Source organism: Anomaloglossus baeobatrachus, chromosome 2 (assembly GCF_048569485.1).
Source record: "Anomaloglossus baeobatrachus isolate aAnoBae1 chromosome 2, aAnoBae1.hap1, whole genome shotgun sequence".
NCBI classification, from domain to species: Eukaryota; Metazoa; Chordata; class Amphibia; order Anura; family Aromobatidae; genus Anomaloglossus; species Anomaloglossus baeobatrachus.
The window spans coordinates 84,763,470-84,786,458 of record NC_134354.1 but is presented as its reverse complement, the minus strand read 5'-3'; the positions used below and the strand labels follow the sequence as shown (position 1 = coordinate 84,786,458).

General features: G+C 49.4%; 1 protein-coding gene across 2 annotated transcripts in view; it reads left to right on the top strand.

Annotated features, from left to right (window-relative positions):
* Positions 1–21,589, top strand: part of RIOX2 (ribosomal oxygenase 2) — a 73,918-nt gene extending 52,329 nt beyond the window's left edge. For both annotated transcript variants that reach the window (XM_075335129.1, XM_075335130.1), the window contains exons 9-10: positions 1,972–2,064; positions 20,196–21,589. In XM_075335129.1, the coding sequence (XP_075191244.1) occupies positions 1,972–2,064; positions 20,196–20,366 (264 nt within the window). In that variant the 3' untranslated portion in view covers positions 20,367–21,589. The remainder of the gene's footprint in view (positions 1–1,971; positions 2,065–20,195) is intronic.
* The last annotated feature ends 1,400 nt before the right edge of the window (positions 21,590–22,989 follow it).

The following is a 22,989-nucleotide window of genomic DNA, read 5'->3' as shown; positions in this document are numbered from 1 at the left end:
CCGTAGAGGTGCCGTGGCATCTTCCGGACCGTCCAGACCTTCTCTCACAAGGTTCGTTTTTCCGCCAGAATTCTGCGGCTCTCAGATTGACGGCGGGGCTCTTGAGTCCTGGATCTTGACGGCTTCTGGTATCCCACCTGAAGTCATCTCCACGATGACTCGGGCCCGTAAGTCTTCCTCTGCCAAGATCTATCACAGGACTTGGAAAATTTTCCTGTCCTGGTGTCGCTCTTCTGGCCATTCTCCTTGGCCTTTTTCCTTGCCGACCCTTCTGTCTTTTCTACAGTCCGGTCTGCAGCTGGGACTGTCCCTCAACTCTCTCAAGGGACAAGTCTCGGCTCTGTCAGTGCTGTTCCAGCGGCGTATCGCCCGGCTGGCTCAGGTCCGCACCTTCATGCAAGGTGCGTCTCACATCATTCCGCCTTACCGGCGGCCCTTGGATCCCTGGGACCTCAATTTGGTTCTCACGGCTTTGCAGAAACCCCCCTTTGAACCTCTTAGGGAGGTTTCTTTGTTTCGTCTTTCACAGAAAGTGGTCTTTCTAGTGGCCATAACTTCCCTCAGGAGAGTATCTGATTTAGCTGCGCTCTCTTCGGAGTCCCCTTTTTTGGTTTTTCATCAAGACATGGTGGTTCTCCGTCCGACTCCGGACTTTCTCCCTAAGGTGGTTTCTCCTTTCCACCTTAACCAGGACATTACCCTACCTTCCTTTTGTCCGGCTCCTGTTCATCGCTTTGAAAAAGCGTTGCATACTCTGGATCTGGTGCGGGCGCTCCGGATCTATGTGTCTCGCACCGCTGCCCTTAGGCAGTGCACCTCTCTTTTTGTGCTAACCACAGGTCGGCGCAAGGGCCTCTCTGCTTCTAAGCCGACCTTAGCCCGTTGGATTAGGTCCACCATTTCGGATGCCTACCTGGGTTCTCAGGTGCCTCCCCCGCCGGGGATCAAGGCACACTCGACCAGAGCTGTCGGTGCCTCTTGGGCTTTCAGGCACCAGGCTACGGCTCAGCAAGTCTGTCAGGCTGCCACTTGGACTAGCCTGCATACCTTTTCAAAGCACTACCAAGTGCATGCTCATGCTTCGGCAGATGCGAGCTTGGGCAGACGCATCCTTCATGGTCTCACAAGTTCCATGTATACCATCTCATACTCCGGCTCACTTTTTTGTTTTTATGAAGTTAGGCTCTGCCTACTTCTCAGTTTTTCTGTTTATTCCCACCCATTGACTGCTTTGAGACGTCCCAATGTCTGGGTCTCCCATAGGAACGATAAAGAAAAAAAGAATTTTGTTTACTTACCGTAAATTCTTTTTCTTATAGTTCCGTATTGGGAGACCCAGCACCCTCCCTGTTGCCTGTTGGCAGTTTCTTGTTCCGCGTGTTATCACCGGCTGTTGTCGTAGACAGAGGCGCCGGTTGTTCCGGTTCTTGCTCTGTTTTTACTTGTGGGTGGCTATTCTCCTTCAGCTTTTGCACTAAACTGGCTAGATCTGGTTTCTCCAGGGGGTGTATAAGCTCAGAGGGAGGAGCTACACTTTTGAGTGTAGTACTTTGTGTGTCCTCCGGAGGCAGAAGCTATACACCCAATGTCTGGGTCTCCCAATACGGAACTATAACAAAAAGAATTTACGGTAAGTAAACAAAATTTTCTTTTTTATCTCTAACTCTTGGAATGCATTTTGTTCACCTGTTAAGTCGACGGGTTCCTAATACACGTGGGTCTACTGTATATATGTGTTATGCTAAAGGGTCAAATTGCATCGGCCTTTGTTAGTTGCAGAAATCATGTAACGTTCGTCACAATGGCTTCTTTTTAAACTGGACTAGTTTTAATAAAGAAACAAGGCAGTAATACCCTGTCCTTTCCATGTAAGGTTTATAAAGACCCAGTCTGTCCACAGTAAGCCACCTCCACCTTGTGTTGTAGTCATTGTGACCGATTAATATGAATTTTTTGTGATTGCTATTACAGAAGCCCTCAGAAGAGTTGATGATTTATGTTCTCCATGCCTTGAAGAATGAAAGGAAAACGCACATGGTGTCAGACAATGAAGAAAGCCCTCCTGTAAGTATTCTAACTTTCCATCTTATTACATTGGACCTGTCCGCGCCCAACCACGGGGACTGAACACCAGTAATTTGGGCAGGTCGCTGCTGGCTCCGCTACATTAACTGTTTTTTCTTCCTTTTTAAAACGAACCGTAATAATCCCTTTAAATTATGATACTTTATTAAGTTAATATTAAAAATAGCCCAACAATAAGCTAAGGCGCTGTGTAGAGTGCACGCCTAGGATAACTCCGATGGTATAAGGTAGTGAGAGCTGAAAAGGGCAGTGATGGCCTGAGAAATGAGGCAAAGGGGTCTGGGATAAAAAGGCTCACCCTTCACTGCTCCCTGACAGATTCGTAGTGCCCCCGCTCCACGTCAGCTATCCCTTAAATGTCCCTCCCCACCAGTTAATAGGGTATCTACCACCAATTATAACCTGAAACAAAAGTGCTTAGTGTTTGATAATAATAGTCGCGTCCAATTGTAGTCAGGGCATGATGGTCCAATTCTCAATAGCACAGATATTTATACATAAGCAGGACCACCATGTTCATCACTGAAAAACTATGCATAACTAGCTGTGTGAGAAAAGCTTACCACTAAGTCGTAAATACATTATGATAGACGGGCTTCCAGAGCACAGATGGAAGAAGTCTCATTCCACCGAGCCCTTCGTCACATACAAATAGGCCCTCACCACTTTCAAGTCTGCACTCATTGCTGAAAAACAAAAATACTTCTTATCCCTCATATCCTCTCTATCTCACAACCCGAAACAGCTATTCAACACTTTTAACTCTCTCCTCTGTCCCCCAGCACCACCTCCCTCTCCTCTCCTCTCAGTTGAAGACTTTGTTTCTTTCTTCAAGCAGAAGATTGACAACATCAGAGCAATCTTTGGCCCACAATCACCACAGCCCCTCCTCACAACTACTCAGCCTTCTTCCTCCGAATCCAGCTTCTCCACCATGACAGAAGATAATCTCTCCACTCTACTCTCAAGATCACATCTCACAACCTGCCTTCTTGATCCACTCCCATCTCACCTCATCCCCAATCTCACCACAGTCTTCATCCCAACCCTAACACATCTCTTCAACCTATCACTAACAGGTGTATTCCCTGCATGCTTTAAACATGCCTCCCTTACACCCATCCTCAAAATGCCCTCTCTTGACCCTTCCTCTGTGTCAAACTATCACCCCATATCACTTCTCCCCTATGCCTCTTAACTACTGGAACAGCATGTCCATCTTGAACTGTCCTCATACCTCTCCTCCTGCTCCTTCTTTGACCGGTTACAATCTGACTTCCGACCGCATCATTTCACTGAAACTGCCCTGACCAAAGTCACTAATGACCTACTAACCGCAAAAGCCAAGCGACACTACTCTGTCCTCCTCCTCCTGGACTTGTCCTCTGCCTTTGACATAGTAGACCATTCCCTTCTACTACAAATTCTCTTATCTCTGGGCATCAGAGACTTGGCCCTATCCTGGATCTCCTCATACCTAACTGACCGAACTTTCAGCATCTCCCACTCTCAGACCACTTCCTCATCTCGCCCCCTATCTGTTGATGTCCCCAACGTTTAGTTCTTGGACCCCTGCTGTTCTTCATCTACACCTTCGGCCTGGGACAGCTCATGGAGTCCCACGGCTTTTAGTATCATCTCTACGCTGATGATAGGCAGATCTACCTCTCTGGACCTGACATCACCTCCTTAAGCCTGCTTTACACCTTACAATTGCGTGTGCGATCTCGTATGCGATCGCACACGCCCCCATCGTTTGTGCGGCTTGTGCAATTTGTTGCACGAGCCGCACAATCGTTCAAAAGCTGTCACACATACTTACCCCTCCATACGACCTCGATGTGGGTGGCGAACATCCACTTCCTGGAGTGGGAGGGACGTTCGGCGTCACACGGCCGCCGGCCAATAAAAGCGGAGGGGTAGAGATGAGCGGGACGTAAACATCCCGCCCACCTCCTTCCTTCCGCATTGCCGGCGGGAGCCGCGGGACGCAGGTAAGATCTGTTCATCGTTCCCGGGGTGTCACACACTGCGATGTGTGCTGCCTCGGGAACATTGAACAATCTGCAACGTGCACTTTTTAGGAAATGAACGACGTGTATGCGATGAACTGTTTTACGTTCAATCGCAATCACACGTAGCTGTCACACAGTACAACAACACTAACGATGCCAGATGTGCGTCACTTACGACGTGACCCCGCCAACACATCGTTAGATATGTTGTAGCGTGTAAAGCGGGCTTAACTAACCAAAATCCCACAATGTCTCTCTGCTATTTCATCCTTTTTTTCTCTACGTGATTCCTAAAACTGAACATGAACAAAAATGAATTAATTATCCTTCTTCATCACTCAAACCCCCCCACCTGACATATCCATCAATGTCAATGGCTGCTCACTTTCCCCAGTGCCACGCGCTCACTGCCTGGGAGTAACTCTAGACTCTGATCTCTCTTTCAAGCCACATATCCAAGCCCTCTTCACCTCCTGCCGCCTCCAACTCAAAAATATTTCCCGGATCCGTATATTCCTTTCCCAAGAAGCTGCAAAAACCCTAGTACATGCATGATAGCCACCGCTAACCAAAAATAGCATGAGCCTATACAACTCCATAATAGTGTACAATACAGCAGCATATCAAGCAAAGGCCCGAGCCAGTTTCTCCAAAACAGAAATAGCCGGAGAGTGAACCGGCATACACATACCTAGATGACGATCAAGCAGTCATCTTAGTAAATTGCCCAGGAATCCTATAAGGCCGGAGTTCCACTTGCGTATGACTCGTGCAAGTATCACCCGGCACGGCCTGACGCTGTCAGGACATGAGCGTGCAGCTGCATAGAAATACATGCAGCCGATCCGCTCATGTCAGGAGAGGTCCCCGATGGGCATCCGCGGTGGGACGTTCGCTGGTGATAAGGAGGGGCAGATGCTTTACCTATTTCTAATTTCAGCTTGTGTGATAGAGATATATATCTGATATATAATTTTATACATTTTTGTTTTTTGTTTGTTTTTTTTTCACTTTTTAGCATTAATACATAGCTGGCCATAGACATTCAGGCTTTTATTTTTATTTTTTATTTTATTTTTTTTAGCTAAAAAAAAGCTGTATATAATTTCTAGTTAGTATAATGTAATATTTTAATTATTAACTTGTTTTATTTAGGAAAATAAAATCCTGACTGTGGTTATATTTTGACCCTAATAAAGTGGCGTTCCTCTTGTGACGCCCCCGGTGTCCTCGGCAGTGCCGGCCATACTGATGTGGTGCGGATCTCATAAGACCGTTGTGTATCTACTTGTTCACAGCTGATTGTGACATGCGACTGCAACTTTAAAGCCGTCAGCAGAAATAACACACGCTTCCCCCTGTTCACATTGTTTTATGGTAGTCAGCTAATATATGTTTGCGCAATTCCCTAAGTGCAAGTAGAAGTAAGAAAAATATCTCTCCCGTGGGGGATATATTGGTGTTTTATGGGTTAGGCTTTCTCTTCTGTCTTTTAAGAAAAACTGGTTTTGCGTGATCTGTGTATGTGGAGGACGTGGTCTTGTTCCCGGACGGTCCAGGTGGTGGCGCTGTGGCTTCACCTGTAGTAATAACTGACATTTGTTGCCTTTTTATCTTTTTATCACTCAAATCACATCAGATATCAAGAGGCCTTTACAGATTATCGCACATTTTTTTAAGGTTTCAGAGGCTTCTGTAACAAGTGCAGAACTATAATCTGGCTTCATATCAATTCTGATTGTCTTAAATCACCAGCTCTCCCCAAAAGGCAGATTTCTCGGGGTGTTGGGGTGAGGGATAGCTCGTGTGGATTTCAACCTACTGATCATTTTGCTGTCAAAGGGATTAAACACTGGCAGAAGTACGTGGTACCAGCGTACTACCCTTTCCCTAATGAGAACACATGCATGCTCAGCTGAGTAGTACATGTATATGGGAGGAATGTAGGTAAATGGGCAGCTTCATTGTGAGGAATCGCAAATGTTTAATGAAGGTATGGAATCAAAATGAGAATTTTCAATTAAAATACTGCAGAAAACACTATAGATCATCTTTAACACCTATAGTGTTACTATGTGCAAGGAATGCAGTCCTCAGCTTCAATAGGCAAATATGGACGTCCCCTCCGAGGAGCAGCGTTTATTGCATCAAAAAATAGAGTGAAAGTCTACATTAATATACCTTGTGCGGTTGCATGAACAGCAATGCTCCAGTACAGTGCTGGTCACAGGTATCCAAACCAGGGAACCCAATTATTTCACACATGACCCAAAAACTTTGTACTAGACATCCTATATAGTAATTCAAGCCCAACTCCCTATATTTAACACTCGGAGCATGTTACTTTTTAGAGCTCATCTGTCATGGGTGACAGTCATGTGGTTTCTGGCTGTAGAAGGTCACAGCGTTTGGCTGCGCAGAATGATCCCTGATTTCCATTGTTCCTGCTGTTAGTATTCATCAGAATAGGTAGCTTTCCTGCTGGATTCATCTCTCCCCCTTTTGGACCCAACAGGAGCTCACCTTCCACCCAGCTGCTGATAATCAGTAATCTCTTGGTGCTTTAATACTACCTTTCTTTGTCGCTCCATTGGGAGACCCAGACAATTGGGTGTATAGCTATGCCTCCGGAGGCCACACAAAGTATTACACTAAAAGTGTAAAGCCCCTCCCCTTCAGCCTATACACCCCCCGTGCTCACGGGCTCCTCAATTTTTATGCTTTGTGCGAAGGAGGCAGACATCCACGCATAGCTCCACAGCTTGGTCGGCAGCAGCTGCTGACCAGGTCGGATGGAAGAAAAGAGGGCCCATAACAGGGCCCCCAGCATGCTCCCTTCTCACCCCACTTTGTCGGCGGTGCTGTTAAGGTTGAGGTACCCATTGCGGGTACACAGGCAGGAGCCACATGCTGTTTTCCTTCCCCATCCCTTAGGGCTCTGGGTGAAGTGGGATCCAGGATCGGTCTCTAGGCACTGGGACCGTGCTCCCTCCGCAGCCCCTGGGAATCTGCAGGATAGGAGCTGAGTATCGTCAGGGACAAGGCCCTGCTACTATGAGGTACTCTGTGTCCCCGTGGGGACCGCGCATGGAGCGCTGGTGCCAGACACATTACAGCACTGCTGGGTGTGTTAGTGCGCCGGACATGGAGCGCTTGTGCCAGACACTTTCCAGCACGGCTGGGTGTGTTAGTGCGCCGGACATGCAGCGCCTGGGCCAGACACTTTCCAGCACTGCTGGGTGTGTTAGTGCGCCGGACATGGAGCGCTTGTGCCAGACACTTTCCAGCACGGCTGGGTGTGTTAGTGCGCCGGACATGGAGCGCTTGTGCCAGACACTTTCCAGCACTGCTGGGTGTGTTTGTGCGCCGGGGGACTACCGCGCGGCCGCGCTTATTGCCGGCCGCGCTTATAACTTTAGTCCCCGGCTTCTGCGGCCTAGTGTCGTTTATTCCCGCCCACAGGCCTGCCAGTCAGGGAAGGGGCGGGACGCTGCACGGATCGTCAGCGGAGGGCTGGAGCATACATTAGTATCCTCCTCCCTCCTCACTCAGTACAGTGGGGCAATGGATTCCCGCACTTTTCTTGGGCACGCCCACGATCTCCTCCTCCCCACAGAACGCCGGCAGCCATTCCTTTTAGCGATTCAGACGCTGGAGAGGAGAGACAACACAGGGAGACCCAGGCAGGGAATCCGGTGACCACACAACTGCTTTGAGCGGTCGGTAAGCAGCACCTGAGGTGCTGGCCCCACTGAGTACCGAAGTGTGTATATATATATATATAGGCTTATAGGCTATACATTGCACTGTACGGTCGCTCTGTTGATTTTTGGCTATATACCCTCCTGGTTGTTCTCAGAGGAGACAACATGTCATCTGCAAAAAGCAAGGGTGCCAAAGCACAGGCGTACTTTGCAACTTGTACCTCATGTACAGCTGTACTACCGGCAGGTTCCACTGACCCTCATTGTGTGCAATGCTCGGCCCCTGTGGCACTTACTCAGCCGGAGCCTCTGCGACTGGTGGCCCAGGTGGATCCACCTGCTACCACTGTCCAGGTGACAGGGACGGAGTTTGCAGCCTTTGCTGACAAACTGTCTGAGACTATGGATAAATGGTCTGCTAAAATACTGGAAGCATTGCAGTCCAGACCGGTGATTCAGGCCCCGGGCTCTATCCAATCCTTGACCCCTGGTCCCCCTCAATTGGAACAGCAAAGTGCCCCTGGGGTATCCCATAGGTCCCAGGGTGAGGTCTCTGACACGGACCGCAGTCCCAGGCCGACCAAGCGGGGTCGCTGGGAAATTCCCTCCACCTCATCACACTGTTCAGGGTCCCAGCAGGGGGACTCTCTGGAGGATGAAGCGGAGGTATCAGATCAGGATTCTGATCCTGAAGCCGCTCTCAACCTAGATACGCCTGATGGTGACGCCATAGTGAATGACCTTATAGCAACCATCAATCAGGTGTTGGATATTTCTCCCCACCTTCAGTTCGTGGCACTACCTTTTGGCCTGGCAACAGCCCCACGGGTCTTCACCAAGGTCATGGCAACAGTGGTGGCAATCCTACACTCTCAGGGACACTCGGTGATCCCTTACTTGGACGATCTACTTGTCAAGGCACCCTCTCAAGGGGCATGCCAACACAGCCTGAACATTGCTCTGGAAACTCTCCAGAGTTTCGGGTGGATCATCAATTTTCCAAAGTCAAATTTGACACCGGCCCAATCGCTGACATATCTTGGCATGGAGTTTCATACTCAGCGATAGTGAAGCTTCCGCTGAACAAACAGCGTTCACTACAGACGGTGCAATCTCTCCTTCATGGTCAGTCACACCCCCTGAGGCGCCTCATGCACTTCCTAGGGAAGATGGTGGCAGCAATGGAGGCAGTTCCTTTTGCGCAGTTTCATCTGCGCCCACTTCAATGGGACATTCTCCGCAAATGGGACAGGAAGTCGACGTCCCTCGACAGGAACGTCTCCCTTTCTCGGGCAGCCAAAGCTTCCCTTCAGTGGTGGCTTCTTCCCACTTCTCTGTCGGAGGGGAAATCCTTCCTGCCCCCATCCTGGGCTGTGGTCACGACGGACGCGAGCCTGTCAGGGTGGGGAGCGGTCTTTCTCCACCACAGGGCTCAGGGGACTTGGACTCAGCCAGAGTCCTCCCTTCAGATCAATGTTCTGGAGATAAGGGCAGTGTATCTTGCCCTAAAAGCGTTCCAGCCGTGGCTGGAAGGCAAACAGATCCGAATTCAGTCGGACAACTCCACAGCGGTGGCATACATCAACCACCAAGGCGGGACACGCAGTCGGCAAGCCTTCCAGGAAGTTCGGCGGATTCTGCTGTGGGTGGAAGCCACAGCCTCGACCATATCCGCAGTTCACATCCCGGGCGTAGAAAACTGGGAAGCAGACTTTCTCAGTCGCCAGGGCATGGATGCAGGGGAATGGTCCCTTCACCCGGACGTGTTTCAGGAGATCTGTTGCCGCTGGGGCATGCCGGATGTCGACCTAATGGCGTCCCGGCACAACAACAAGGTCCCGACGTTCATGGCACGGTCTCAAGATCACAGAGCTCTGGCGGCAGACGCCTTAGTTCAGGATTGGTCGCAGTTTCAACTCCCTTATGTGTTTCCTCCTCTGGCACTGTTGCCCAGAGTGTTACGCAAGATCAGGGCCGACTGCCGCCGCGCCATCCTCGTCGCTCCAGACTGGCCGAGGAGGTCGTGGTACCCGGATCTGTGGCATCTCACGGTCGGCCAACCGTGGGTACTACCAGACCGACCAGACTTGCTGTCTCAAGGGCCGTTTTTCCATCTGAATTCTGCGGCCCTGAACCTGACTGTGTGGCCATTGAGTCCTGGATCCTAGCGTCTTCAGGATTATCTCAAGAGGTCATTGCCACCATGAGACAGGCTAGGAAACCAACGTCCGCCAAGATCTACCACAGGACGTGGAAAATATTACTGTCGTGGTGCTCTGCTCAGGGTGTTTCTCCCTGGCCGTTTACCTTGCCCACTTTTCTGTCCTTCCTTCAATCCGGATTAGAAAAGGGTTTGTCACTAGGCTCCCTTAAGGGACAAGTCTCTGCACTCTCTGTCTTTTTTCAGAAGCGCCTAGCCAGACTTCCACAGGTTCGCACGTTCCTGCAGGGGGTTTGTCACATCGTACCTCCTTACAAGCGTCCGTTAGAACCCTGGGATCTGAACAGGGTGCTGATGGTTCTTCAGAAACCACCGTTCGAGCCAATGAGGGATATCTCTCTCTCACGCCTTTCGCAGAAAGTGGTTTTCCTAGTAGCAGTCACTTCGCTTCGGAGAGTGTCTGAGCTAGCAGCGCTGTCATGCAAAGCCCCCTTCCTGGTGTTTCACCAGGACAAGGTGGTTCTGCGTCCGGTTCCGGAATTTCTCCCTAAGGTGGTATCCCCCTTTCATCTCAATCAGGATATCTCCTTACCCTCTTTTTGTCCTCATCCAGTTCACCAATGTGAAAAGGATTTGCACTTGTTAGATCTGGTGAGAGCACTCAGATTCTACATTTCTCGTACGGCGCCTCTGCGCCGCTCGGATGCACTCTTTGTCCTTGTCGCTGGCCAGCGTAAAGGGACACAAGCTTCCAAGTCAACCCTGGCTCGGTGGATCAAGGAACCAATTCTCGAGGCTTATCGTTCCTCCGGGCTTCCGGTTCCCTCAGGGCTGAAGGCCCATTCTACCAGGGCCGTGGGAGCGTCCTGGGCTTTGCGGCACCAGGCTACGGCTCAGCAGGTGTGTCAGGCGGCTACCTGGTCGAGCCTGCACACTTTCACGAAACACTATCGGGTGCATACCTATGCTTCGGCAGATGCCAGCCTAGGTAGGCGAGTCCTTCAGGCGGCGGTTGCCCACCTGTAGGACGGAGCCGGTTACGGCTCTATTATGAGGTATTATTTACCCACCCGGGGACTGCTTTTGGACGTCCCAATTGTCTGGGTCTCCCAATGGAGCGACAAAGAAGAAGGGAATTTTGTTTACTTACCGTAAATTCCTTTTCTTCTAGCTCCAATTGGGAGACCCAGCACCCGCCCCTGTTTTTTGTGTACACATGTTGTTCATGTTGAATGGTTTCAGTTCTCCGATATTCCTTCGGATTGAAGTTACTTTAAACCAATTATAATTTTTTCCTCCTTCTTGCTTTTGCACCAAAACTGAGGAGCCCGTGAGCACGGGGGGTGTATAGGCTGAAGGGGAGGGGCTTTACACTTTTAGTGTAATACTTTGTGTGGCCTCCGGAGGCATAGCTATACACCCAATTGTCTGGGTCTCCCAATTGGAGCTAGAAGAAAAGGAATTTACGGTAAGTAAACAAAATTCCCTTTCTTCAGCGCTCTATTGGGAGACCCAGAAGATTGGGGTATAGCTACTGCCCTCCGGAGGCCACACAAAGCACTACACTAAAAAGTGCAAGGCCCCTCCCCTTCTGGCTATACCCCCCCGTGGTATCACGGGTTCTCCAGTTTTCAAGCTTTGTGCGAAGGAGGTCAGACATCCACGCATAGCTCCACAGATTTTAGTCAGCAGTAGCTGCTGACTATTTCGGATGGAAGAAAAGAGGGCCCATATAGGGCCCCCAGCATGCTCCCTTCTCACCCGTTGATGGTGTTGTAAGGTTGAGGTACCTATTGCTGGTACGGAGGCTGGAGCCCACATGCTGCTTTCCTTCCACATCCCCCTGGGGGGCTCTGAGGAAGTGGGATCCTGCCGGCCTCAAAGCTCTGACGCCGGGCTCCATCCACAGACCCATTTGAACCTGCTGGATACGGAGCTGGAGTACCGTTCAGGGACATGGCCCTGCACCATTACAGGTACTCTGTGTCCCCGTACACACAGGCACAGCACACTCCAGACTTGCTGGGTGTGCTAGTGCGCCGGGGACAGTAAAGGGTTACAGTCACTGCAGCTTTGCTGAGTGACTTTGTGTTTTGGGAACTACCGCGCCGGACGCTCCGGGAGCGGCGGCGCGGCTGGGACTTGTAGTTCGCCGGGGACTGGGCGCCGACCGCGCTTTTACGGCGGCGGCGCTTATAAATCCAGTCCCCGGCTTCTGCGGCCTAGTGCCGCTTCGTTCCCGCCCCCTCCCTGTCACTCAGGGAAGGGGACAGGCGCTGAGCAATCAGCAGCGCCGAGGGCTGGAGCCTTTTTACATGCTCCAGCCCTCTCACTGCACACTGTCGGACGCCGGATTCCCGCTCTGACGTGGGGCACGCCCACGGCCCGCCCCTCCTCACATGAGCTGGGGAAGAAGCCGGCAGCCATTACTGCAGTCCGAGCTCGGACTTTCGGCACCAAGGCAGGACGGTGGCGATCATACACCCGCTTATAGGCGGGCGGTAAGAGGCACACATAGTGCTGACCACGATATAACTGCAGTGTGTACATGTGTTGTTTTTTACTGCATAGGTCGCTATATGCCCGCTTGGGGAGCGACACATCAGCAGCAGGAAAGCAGGTGTGCTAAGGCACAGGCTTTCTAGGCTGCTTGTATTGCACGACTGAGGTGTTCATTTGTGTTTATGCTTATATGCTATACATTGCACTGTACAGTCGCTAGTCTTAGCTATATTCTCCTGGAATGGCTAGACTACAGCAGCAGAAAACCAAGGGTGCTGGGGCACAGGTTTTTTTCTATGCTGCTTGTATTGCATGGGCTGCAGTGTGCATTTGTACTTGTGCTTGTATGCTATACATAGCACTGTATGGTCACTCTTCTGGGCCATATTCCCCGAGATGACTAGTCTACAGCAGCAGAAGAGCTGGGGTGCCAGGGCACAGGCTTCTATGCTGCTTGTATTGCATGTGCTGCAGTGTTCATTTGTACTTGTGCTTGTATGCTATACATTGCACTGTAGGGTCACTCTTCTGGGCTATATTCCCCTAGATGACTAGTATACAGCAGCAGAAGAGCAGGGGTGCCAGGGCACAGGCTTCTATGCTGCTTGTATTGCTTGTGCTGCAGTGGTCTTTTGTACTTTATGCCTGTATGCTATACATTGCACTGTACGGTCACCAATCTTGGCTATATACTTCTAGATGGCTAGTCGGCAGCGGCAAAAAAGCAACACAGATTTTCAGTGCTGTTTTTACTACATGGGATGCTGTTCATGACACCGTCCCATTGTGTGCATGCTCCCCTGTAGCACGTCGTCTGCCGGGGTCTCTAGCACTTCGTCTGCCGGGGCTCTACTAGTTGTGGCCAAAGAAACCTCCTGTCAACCCTGTCCATGGACAGGGACGGAGTAGTCATAATATAGAGACTTGCACCCATGGGCAATCTACTTGACCAAAAGGCAGCTCTTCAGGGCTTTGATACTGACATCGCTCTCAATCCGGATACACCGGGTGGTAACGCCAAATGATCCTATAGCGTCCATCAATGGAAGGTTGGATCTTTCTCCCTCAGCTCCCCCAGTGGAGATAGGAGACGAACAGGAGAAGTTCCTTTTCAGTATCTCACGCAGATATTGAGTTTTTTTCTGGCCACGCTGACTTCAGAGAAGCAGTCCAGGAACACCACGCTTACCAGATAAGCGTCTTCTCCAAACGTTTTTAGGATACACGTTATCCCTTTTCCCCTGACGTGGTCAGCGCTGGACCCAGGGTCCAAAGGTGGATTCTCCAATCTCCAGGCTTGCATATAGAGCCATAGTTGCACTGGAGATGGGGCTTCACTTAAAGATGCCATTCACAGACAGATGGACTCTGGTTGAAATCTGTCTAGGAGGCTATCGGCGTGTCGGTTGCTCCGGCATCCACAGCCGTATTGGCAACCTAACCTTTTCAGCTGTTCTTGCGCAGCTGACCTTGAGCAGGGACATCTGTACCGCAGAGGCGTCCGTAACTCCGCAATGTCTGCACTGCGACTTACCCTGTTAATACTGTCCTAAAAGTACAGTCGAGGTTTCGGTCCTTCCCAAGCTCCGGCAGGTCCCAATTGTCCTCGTGCAAAAGGGCTACAAAACCTCAGACGGGCTCAGATTCCGGCCGGGCTCAATCTCGCCCAAGGAAGGCAATCGGAGGAACCGCTACCAAGGCGGTCTCCTCAGGACTCTCAGCTCTCTCTCTCTCTCTCTCTCTCTCCGCATCCGCGGTTGATGGCAGACTCCCCCGCCTTTGGCGACATTTAGCTGCCACAGGTCACAGACCGGTGGGTGACGGACATTGTGCTCACGTGCACAGGACAGTGTTCTGTTCTCGTCCTCCGACTCCATTCTTCAGAACGGCCCCACCTCTCCACAGAGCAGATGCCCTGCTGCAGGCGGTGGACGCGCTAAGAGCAGAAGGAGTGGTGATCCCTGTCCCCCCTCAGGAACGAGGGCGAGGGTTTGTACTCCAATCTCTTTGTGGCTCCAAAAATGGACGGTTCCTTCCGTCCTGTTCTGGTCCTGAAACTGCTCAACGAGCATGCGAACGCCAGGCGGTTCCGGATGGGATCCCTCCGATCCGTCATTGCCTCAATGTCTCGAGGAGACTTCCTTGCCTCAACAGACATCAAAGATGCCTATCTCCACGTGCCAATTGCTACGGAGCACCAACGTTTTCTACGTTTGGTGATAGGAGACGAACATCTTCAGTTCGTAGCTCTGCCATTCAGTCTGGCGACAGCCCCACGGGTGTTCACCAAGGTCATGGCAGCAGTGGTAGCAGTCTTGCACTCTCAGGGACACCCGGTGATCCCGTACTTGGACGATCTACTCGTCAAAGCACCCTCCCTCGAGGCATGCCAACGCAGCCTGAATGTTACGCTGGAGACTCTCCAGACTTTCGGGTGGATCATCAATTTGGCAAGGTCAAATCTGTCTCCGACTCAATCACTAACGTATCTCGGCATGGAGTTTCATACTCTATCAGCCATAGTGAAGCTTCCGCTGAACCAGCAGCGTTCACTGCAGACAGAGGTGCAGTCTCTCCTTCAAGGCCAGTCGCACCCCTTAAGGCGCCTCATGCACTTCCTAAGGAAGATGGCAGCCATCGAGGCAGTTCTCTTTGCGCAGTTTCATCTGCGCCAACGGCAATGGGACATTCTCCGCCAATGGGATGGGCAGTCAACCTCCCTGGACGGGAAGTCTCCCTTTCCCTGACGGCCGAGGACTCTCTGCAATAGTGGCTTATTCCCACCTCATTGTCATAGCCCCCATCCTGGGCAGTGGTCACGACAGATACGAGTCTGTCAGGGTGGGGAGCAGTTTGGCTCCGCCACATGGCTCAGGGGACGTGGACTCAGCAGGAGTCCACCCTTCAGATCGATGTTCTGGAAATCGGGGCAGGGTATCTTACCCTATTAGCTTTCCAGAAGTGGCTAGAAAGAGAGCAGATCCGAATCCAGTCGGACATCTCCACAGCGGTGGCATACATCAACCACCAAGGAGGGACACGCAGTCAGCAGCCTTCCAGGAAGTCCGGCGAATCCTCATGTGGGTGGAGGACACAGCATCCACCATATCCGCAGTTCACATCCCGGGCGTAGAAAACTGGGAAGCAGACTTCCTCAGTCGCCAGGGCATGGACGCGGGGGAATGGTCCCTTCACCCGGACGTGTTTCAGGAAATCTGTTGCCGCTGGGGGGCGCCGGACGTCGACCTAATGGCGTCTCGGCACACCAACAAGGTCCCGGCATTTATGGCACGATCGCGCGATCACAGAGCTCTGGCGGCAGACGCCTTAGTGCAAGATTGGTCGCAGTTCCGGCTCACATATGTGTTTCCACCTCTGGCACTCTTGCCTAGAGTACTGCGCAAAAATCAGATCCGATTGCAGCCGCGTCATACTCGTCGCACCAGACTGGCCGAGGAGATCGTGGTACCCGGATCTGTGGCATCTCACGGTCGGCCGACCGGGGTCACTACCAGACCGACCAGACTTACTGTCTCAAGGGCCGTTTTCTCCATCGGAATTCTGCGGCCCTGAACCTGACTGTGTGGCCTTTGTGTCCTGGATCCTAGCGTCTTCAGGATTATCCCAAGGGGTCGTTGCCACCATGAGACAGGCTAGGAAGCCCACGTCTGCTAAGATCTACCACAGAACGTGGAAGATTTTCTTAATCTGGTGCTCTACTCAGGGAGTGTCTCCCTGGCCATTTGCATTGCCTACTTTTCTTTCCTTCCTACAATAGGAGTTAGAAAAGGGCTTGTCGCTAGACTCCCTCAAAGGGCAAGTCTCAGCACTATCCGTGTTTTTTCAGAAGCGTCTAGCACGTCTTTCTAAGGTGCGCACGTTCCCGCAGGGGGTTTGTCATATCGTACCCCCGTACAAGCGGCCGTTAGATCCATGGGATCTGAACAGGGTTCTAGTTGCTCTCCAGAAGCCGCCTTTCGAGCCTCTGAAGGAAGTTTCCTTTTCTCGCCTGTCACAGAAGGTGGCGTTTCTCGTTGCGATCACATCGCTTCGGCGAGTGTCTGAGCTGGCAGCTCTGTCATCCAAGGCTCCCTTCCTGGTGTTTTCACCAGGACAAGGTAGTGCTGCGCATCATTCCGGAGTTTCTCCCTAAGGTCGTATCCTCGTTTCATCTTAATCAGGATATCTCCTTACCGTCCTTTTGCACTCATCCGGTTCACCGGTATGAGAATGTTTACGTTTGCTAGATCTGGTGAGAGCACTCAGAATCTACATTTCCCGCACGGCGCCCATACGCCGTTCCGATGCCCTTGTCGCTGGTACGCGCAAGAGGTTGCAGGCTTCTAAAGCCACCCTGGCTCGATGGATCAAAGAACCAATTCTGGTAGCCTACCGTTCTGCAGGGCTTCCGGTTCTCTCAGGGCTGAAAGCCCATTCAACCAGAGCCGTGGGTGCGTCCTGGGCGCTACGACACCAGGCTTCGGCTCAACAGGTGTGCCAGGCAGCTACCTGGTCGAGTCTGCACACTTTCACCAAACATTATCAGGTGCATACCTATGCTTCGGCGGATGCCAGCTTAGGTAGAAGAGTCCTGCAGGCGGCAGTGACATCCCCGTAGGGGAGGGCTGTTTTGCAGCTCTAACATGAGGTATCTCTTTACCCACCCAGGGACAGCTTTTGGACGTCCCAATCGTCTGGGTCTCCCAATAGAGCGCTGAAGAAGAAGGGAATTTTGTTACTTACCGTAAATTCCTTTTCTTCTAGCTCTTATTGGGAGACCCAGCACCCGCCCTGTTGTCCTTCGGGATTTCTTGGTTGTTTGCGGGTACACATGTTGTTCATGTTGAACGGTTTTTCAGTTCTCCGACGTTATTCGGAGTTAATTTGTTTAAACCAGTTATTGGCTTCCTCCTTCTTGCTTTGGCACTAAAACTGGAGAACCCGTGATACCACGGGGGGGTATAGCCAGAAGGGGAGGGGCCTTGCACTTTTTAGTGTAGTGCTTTGTGTGGCCTCCGGAGGGCAGTAGCTATACCCCAATCGTCTGGGTCTCCCAATAAGAGCTAGAAGAAAAGGAATTTACGGTAAGTAACAAAATTCCCTTCTCTCTTCCCTGGACTAGTGCTGGTGATATTATTCAGATCATTCTAGCTCTGGTTGCAAGCAGGAGACTTGTACTCCTCTGTAGTATCCTCGCTGAAGCTTTGATGAACTGCTGCCTGTGTCATCTGTGGATAAGTAGTTCATGCTTTTTCCCACTGTGTCCTCCTTGTGTCTTCATTTAGTATTTAGTGGGGCTGACAGAGCTCATCCCACTCGTTCCCTATTAAGGGCCCGTCACTAGGAATATCTAGGGTCAGAGGTTCCGCATCTATGCGCCAAGCCGGACACATCTAGGGTGGTGCGGGACACCAGGGACCAGCAGAAGGTTTGATCAAGGATCACCATCTCCCCCTTCCCTAGACGCAGGGTCCCCATCGTTTTAACTTTCGCCGCTCGCTTGGTACTTCCCCGTACCTAGCGTGACATTATCTTTGCCAAGTAGAGACTGGTCACCATTACCAAAGATTAAAAGATACAGTAGAACCTCAGTTTACGAGTAACCCGGTTTGCGAGTATTTCTCTATATAAGCAAAGCTTGCTGTAAATTTGTAACTCAGTTTACGAGCATGCTTTGCTGTACGAGCACATACCGCACACTTCCGGTTCCGTACTTTAACTGTGCTCTGACCCGTTCTTGCAGTCCACACAAACACACAAGCACGCACGTACAAACATATATTATGCTCAGCTTACCTTCTGTTCCATCGCCGGCCTCCTGGTTCTTGTAGTTCGCCGGTACAGGATGTGTATCGGGTAACCATCGCGACGATGGAGGAACTTCCGCTGTCAGCCGCTAATCAAAGGCAGCACTCTGACCAATCAGAGGCAAGCGGCTCCTGCCTTTGACGTCAGCGCTCTGGCAACGGAAGTTCCTCCATCGTCGCAATGGTTACCCGATACACATCCTGTACCGGTGAACTACAAGAATCGGGAGGCCGGTGAGGGAACGGAAGGTAAGGTGTGTGTGTGTGTGTGTGTGTGTGTGTGTGTGTGTGTGTGTGTGTACGTGTGTGTGTGTGTGTGTGTGTGTGTGTGTGTGTGTGTGTGTGTGTACGTGTGTGTGTACGTGTGTGTGTACGTGTGTGTGTACGTGTGTGTGTACGTGTGTGTGTACGTGTGTGTGTACGCGTGTGTGTACGCGTGTGTGTGTGCGTGTGTGTACGTACGTGTGTGTGTGTGTGTACAATAGGGCACCAGGATGGGACATTGAACAAGTTGCAGAATGAATTGTCTGAGCTTCCATTATTTCCTAAGGGAAATGTTGCTTTGCTAGACGAGTAATGTGGTTTACAAGCACAGTCCCAGAACGGATTATGCTCGTAAACCAAGGTTCCACTGTATATGTAATAAAATGTATATATGTATTATATTTATTTTTAATTATGTCAACTGATTAGTCATTTCTAATAATAAGTTAAGGGTGAAGCGAAGTGTTTAAAAATCGTCCAATTTTTATCCAAAATTTTATGTATTTTTTTTTTTTTTCTTGTCTGCATTGTCATCCAAATGGCATCTGCTTTTGTAAATCGTCAGTTATTAAAATGTACAAGAATAAACGCAGATTGCTATGTTAAACTGGAATGTATTGCTAAAAATTGGATGTGAGACGGTTGATCTACATGTGAATTTATTTAGTTATTTTTATTTTTTTTGTGCACCTATAGAATTGTATGGGGGAGTCTCATCTAAAATATGGACGAAAATAGTGCATGCTGTATGTTTTTACACGGTTATTCGATCTATAGAAACTGAAGGGGGAAAAAAAGCGATCCTCTAGCAGCACAATTGAGTAACATTGGTGCGATGGTTTTCAAAAAATGTTTTCCCGCTGACCGCATTCGGACTGAAAATACTGTCTAGATAACATTAGGATAAGCCTTCATTCAGATATCCGTGTTGCACTTCTTGAAGCATTTATTTTTTCAGTTTTTTTGTACCCATTGTGATCTATAGATGAAAAGGGCCATTAACATCTTAGTCTGTGAAAAACCTGTACAGGGCACAGACACCAGCAGGGTACAGTCCATGTTTAACATTGCAAAGTATAGGAGAAGCTTTTAGAATTTATCAATCGGTGAAAAACACTGATGATACCGATGGTAAAAAACGGATGATGACCGTGCACTGATGACGCGGTACATTTTTTTTTTTTTCACCACGTATATGTTTAAATAGAAATGTCTGATTGAGGTGTAAGACCGACACTGTTCACAGCTGTGTATTGTGTTGGGGCTCATTCAGACAAATGCATTTTGGGTCTTTCCATTTGCCAGACAGATCACACGCAGACTAATGTACTGTAAGTAAGTGCAGATGAACAGGCGCTACTCTGATGCACATACCTGGCTGCTTTCTTTCTACACCCCTCCCCAAAACATGCGCTTAGTTCTGCCATAGTTCTGTATTTGTGTTCTGAATGGGGTGAGGGAAGTAAACAGTGTCCAGACGCCTCCAACGTTCCCCTTATCTCCTTCTGACTTGGGGAATAGTCAGGTGGCCAGCTCCGATGTAGTTACTCTAATGTGTATGAGCTGCTTTCGTTAGAGAGTGAGGGTCTTCAGATCAGGGGCATCTGGTGGTGCGGACAGGACCCTGCATTTTATAATCATGTCTTCTGTATTACAGGTGAGTGGTTTACGTTTCCCGCTTTCCTACATGGATGCGCTGAAAACTCTTTGGGAGGAGAAGCCGGTGTGTGTCAAGGATCTACCTCTCGAGAACGACCGTGACAAGGAAAACCTGGCCATATCTCTGTGGTCTGAGGGCTTATTGGAGACCGTCCCAGCTGAAGCTTAATCACTGAGCCTCTTCATCACCAGCCGTCTTACAAGAGGAGATGAGTGTCTACTCAAAGTGCAACCTGTCTACAGCTGCTGCCGCCGCGCCTCGGGGGGAGCTGAGATTACGTGATGCAACCAAAAATAGATAATTTCCAATGACTCAATGATTAAGAAAACCAGGGACTGATCACTCATGACAATATCGTGCCTTTCCACCAAAGTGTCCTATACTGAGATGACTGGAGCAATGGAGGCGGTACAAATATCTGTGCCAGTATGGGCTGTTGTGGCTACAGGATCTTACAGCTTCCGGAAGCCACTATAATTTTTATTTTTTAGGTTGGAAATCTAATTCTGATGGCTGATTTTGGTTGTCACTGCCATAGGACTAAGTGTTATTGATTACCTGCGTGTGGATTCCAGACAATCGCATTATACATTTTTGATTCATCAATACATTAACCAACTCTTCTCAAGTACCAAGGATTAGCTCTTACCCACATATAGCAAGTCAGGAGGGAACCTTGGAGTGTGGAAATTTATAGAGAATTCACACAAGTGTGATATCAGAGTAATCTAGAGATCCATAATGATCCAGTAGTAATCTTTATATTCCCGATTAAAGCCGTACACGTGGAGCTTATATGGATCTCTAATACGTGACATACGTGTATATAAGACTATTAACACTTCAATCCTGCAACAACGATCCAACTATTTCTGGATGGCGGAAAAGGGCTTTTTTTGTTTTCTTTTTTTTTCCCAGTAGTTAAAATTGCAAGACACATTACATAGTTGATGAATTAACTATTCTGTTAATTCTCCCTTCTGACGTCCCATACACAGAAGTGCTCGGCCGGCCATTACTGTTTTCACTATGGCAGAGGCGCTGTCTGCGTCATTTACCAGAGACTTTTCTACTTGACAGACAAAAGGATCAAGTCATTAATTTCCAGCAGCTCAATCTTTGTCCCCCAATAATCTGCTGGATGGCTCCTATATACATTAGATGATCAGCCAATCTCGCCTTTTATCTAACGTGTATGGGAGCTTTTAAACTGTAACAAATAGAGAGCGCAATAGGGTTTTACCAGATAAAAAGTGAGATATGTAGCATGAAACACTCACCTGGCAGAGATGTGGAAGACACAACTCCTATGTATGCAATAAATATAATGGCAGTTGCACCCGCTCCACGTGGGAATCTTGAATGTTGTAGAAGGAACTGGATGTAATGCCGCGCTACCAATAATACACATTTATTGATTATTATGTTTATTTTGTAGGTCAACACGTTTCTGGGCTCAAAGTCTCCTTCATCAGGACCATGGAAATCAACAATAGTAACTATTGTTGATTTCCATGGTCCTGATGAAGGGAACTTTGAGCCCAGAAACGCGTCGACCTACAAAATATAGATATCAATAATCAACAAATTTGGGTATTGATGGTAGCGCGGCATTACATCCAGTTCCTTCTACAACATTCAAGATATGGGAGCTTTTAGTAATGTCTGAAGGTGCAACAATTATCTTCCTGATATAACTTCATATGTCGGGTTCCCATCTTTGATGCAGGCTTAGGTATTATTTAACAGCCTTCAGCTCAATCTCGAGCCATGGCGACTTGATGGATGAATGTTCTGCAGGAGGATCGATGTTGTGTAAGCATAGATAGTTCACCAGGGTCTTCTCCACCAAGATCGGTCCCCCAGGGTCTTCTCTGGCGTCTTCTTGATAGTATCAAGCCATCGGGTTGCTGGTCGTCTTCTTTGCCTTGTTTCTTCTATTCTTCCAACCATGAAGTCCTTCTCCAGTGATTGCTCTCTTCGTACGATGTGTCCAAAGTAGGGAAAGTCATAGCTTGGTGATCCTTGCTTTGAGTGACATGTCTGTGATATGTTTGATTTGCAGGCTCATGTTCTGAGCTTGTATCATTTGTCAGGTGATGTCTGTGCTACACAACCATCATTAACTGCTGCTAATTAGTGGCCTGCAATTCCCTGGATCCTCCTTTTTCACTTTTTTGTAGATAGGAACCATATTTGCCCTTTTCCAAAATATCTTTTCTTATGCTACATTCTCTTTAACCCCTTCACCACCTTGTGATTTTCCAGTTTTTCATTTTTCCCTCCACTTCTTCCAAGAGATATAACTTCCCCCCCCCCCCCCATCAATCAAAAGAACCATATTAGATTAGATGAGCCGACATATTTGCTGTCAAATATGTAATTTGACAGCAGTAAGACGTAGGGGCAGAGTACCTGATTTCAGTGATGTATCGCTTAGGTTCCTAAGTGCAGCAGGAGCGATTGGCCTCAGTTTTCTCTGCTGCGGAGCTCGATTGTTGAGCCCTGTGTAGCCTGCCCACACCACTGAGTGTATAAGGACAGAAAGCTGCTAATAAGTCCTGGGCACCTGGGTGTAGTAAGACACAGTAGACCAGTTGTCCTGCAGTGAAAATTTTCTGCTGATTAAAACACTATTGATACATCAAAACACAGCTTAGTAACCAACACATCGCTGGAGTCGGGCTTTCTGCCCCTACATGATGCTACAGTCAGATTACATAGCAAAAACCTGGCTGTGTGACCACTAAGATTATTCACTGTGTAATTTTGCTGCATAAACCGACCTGCG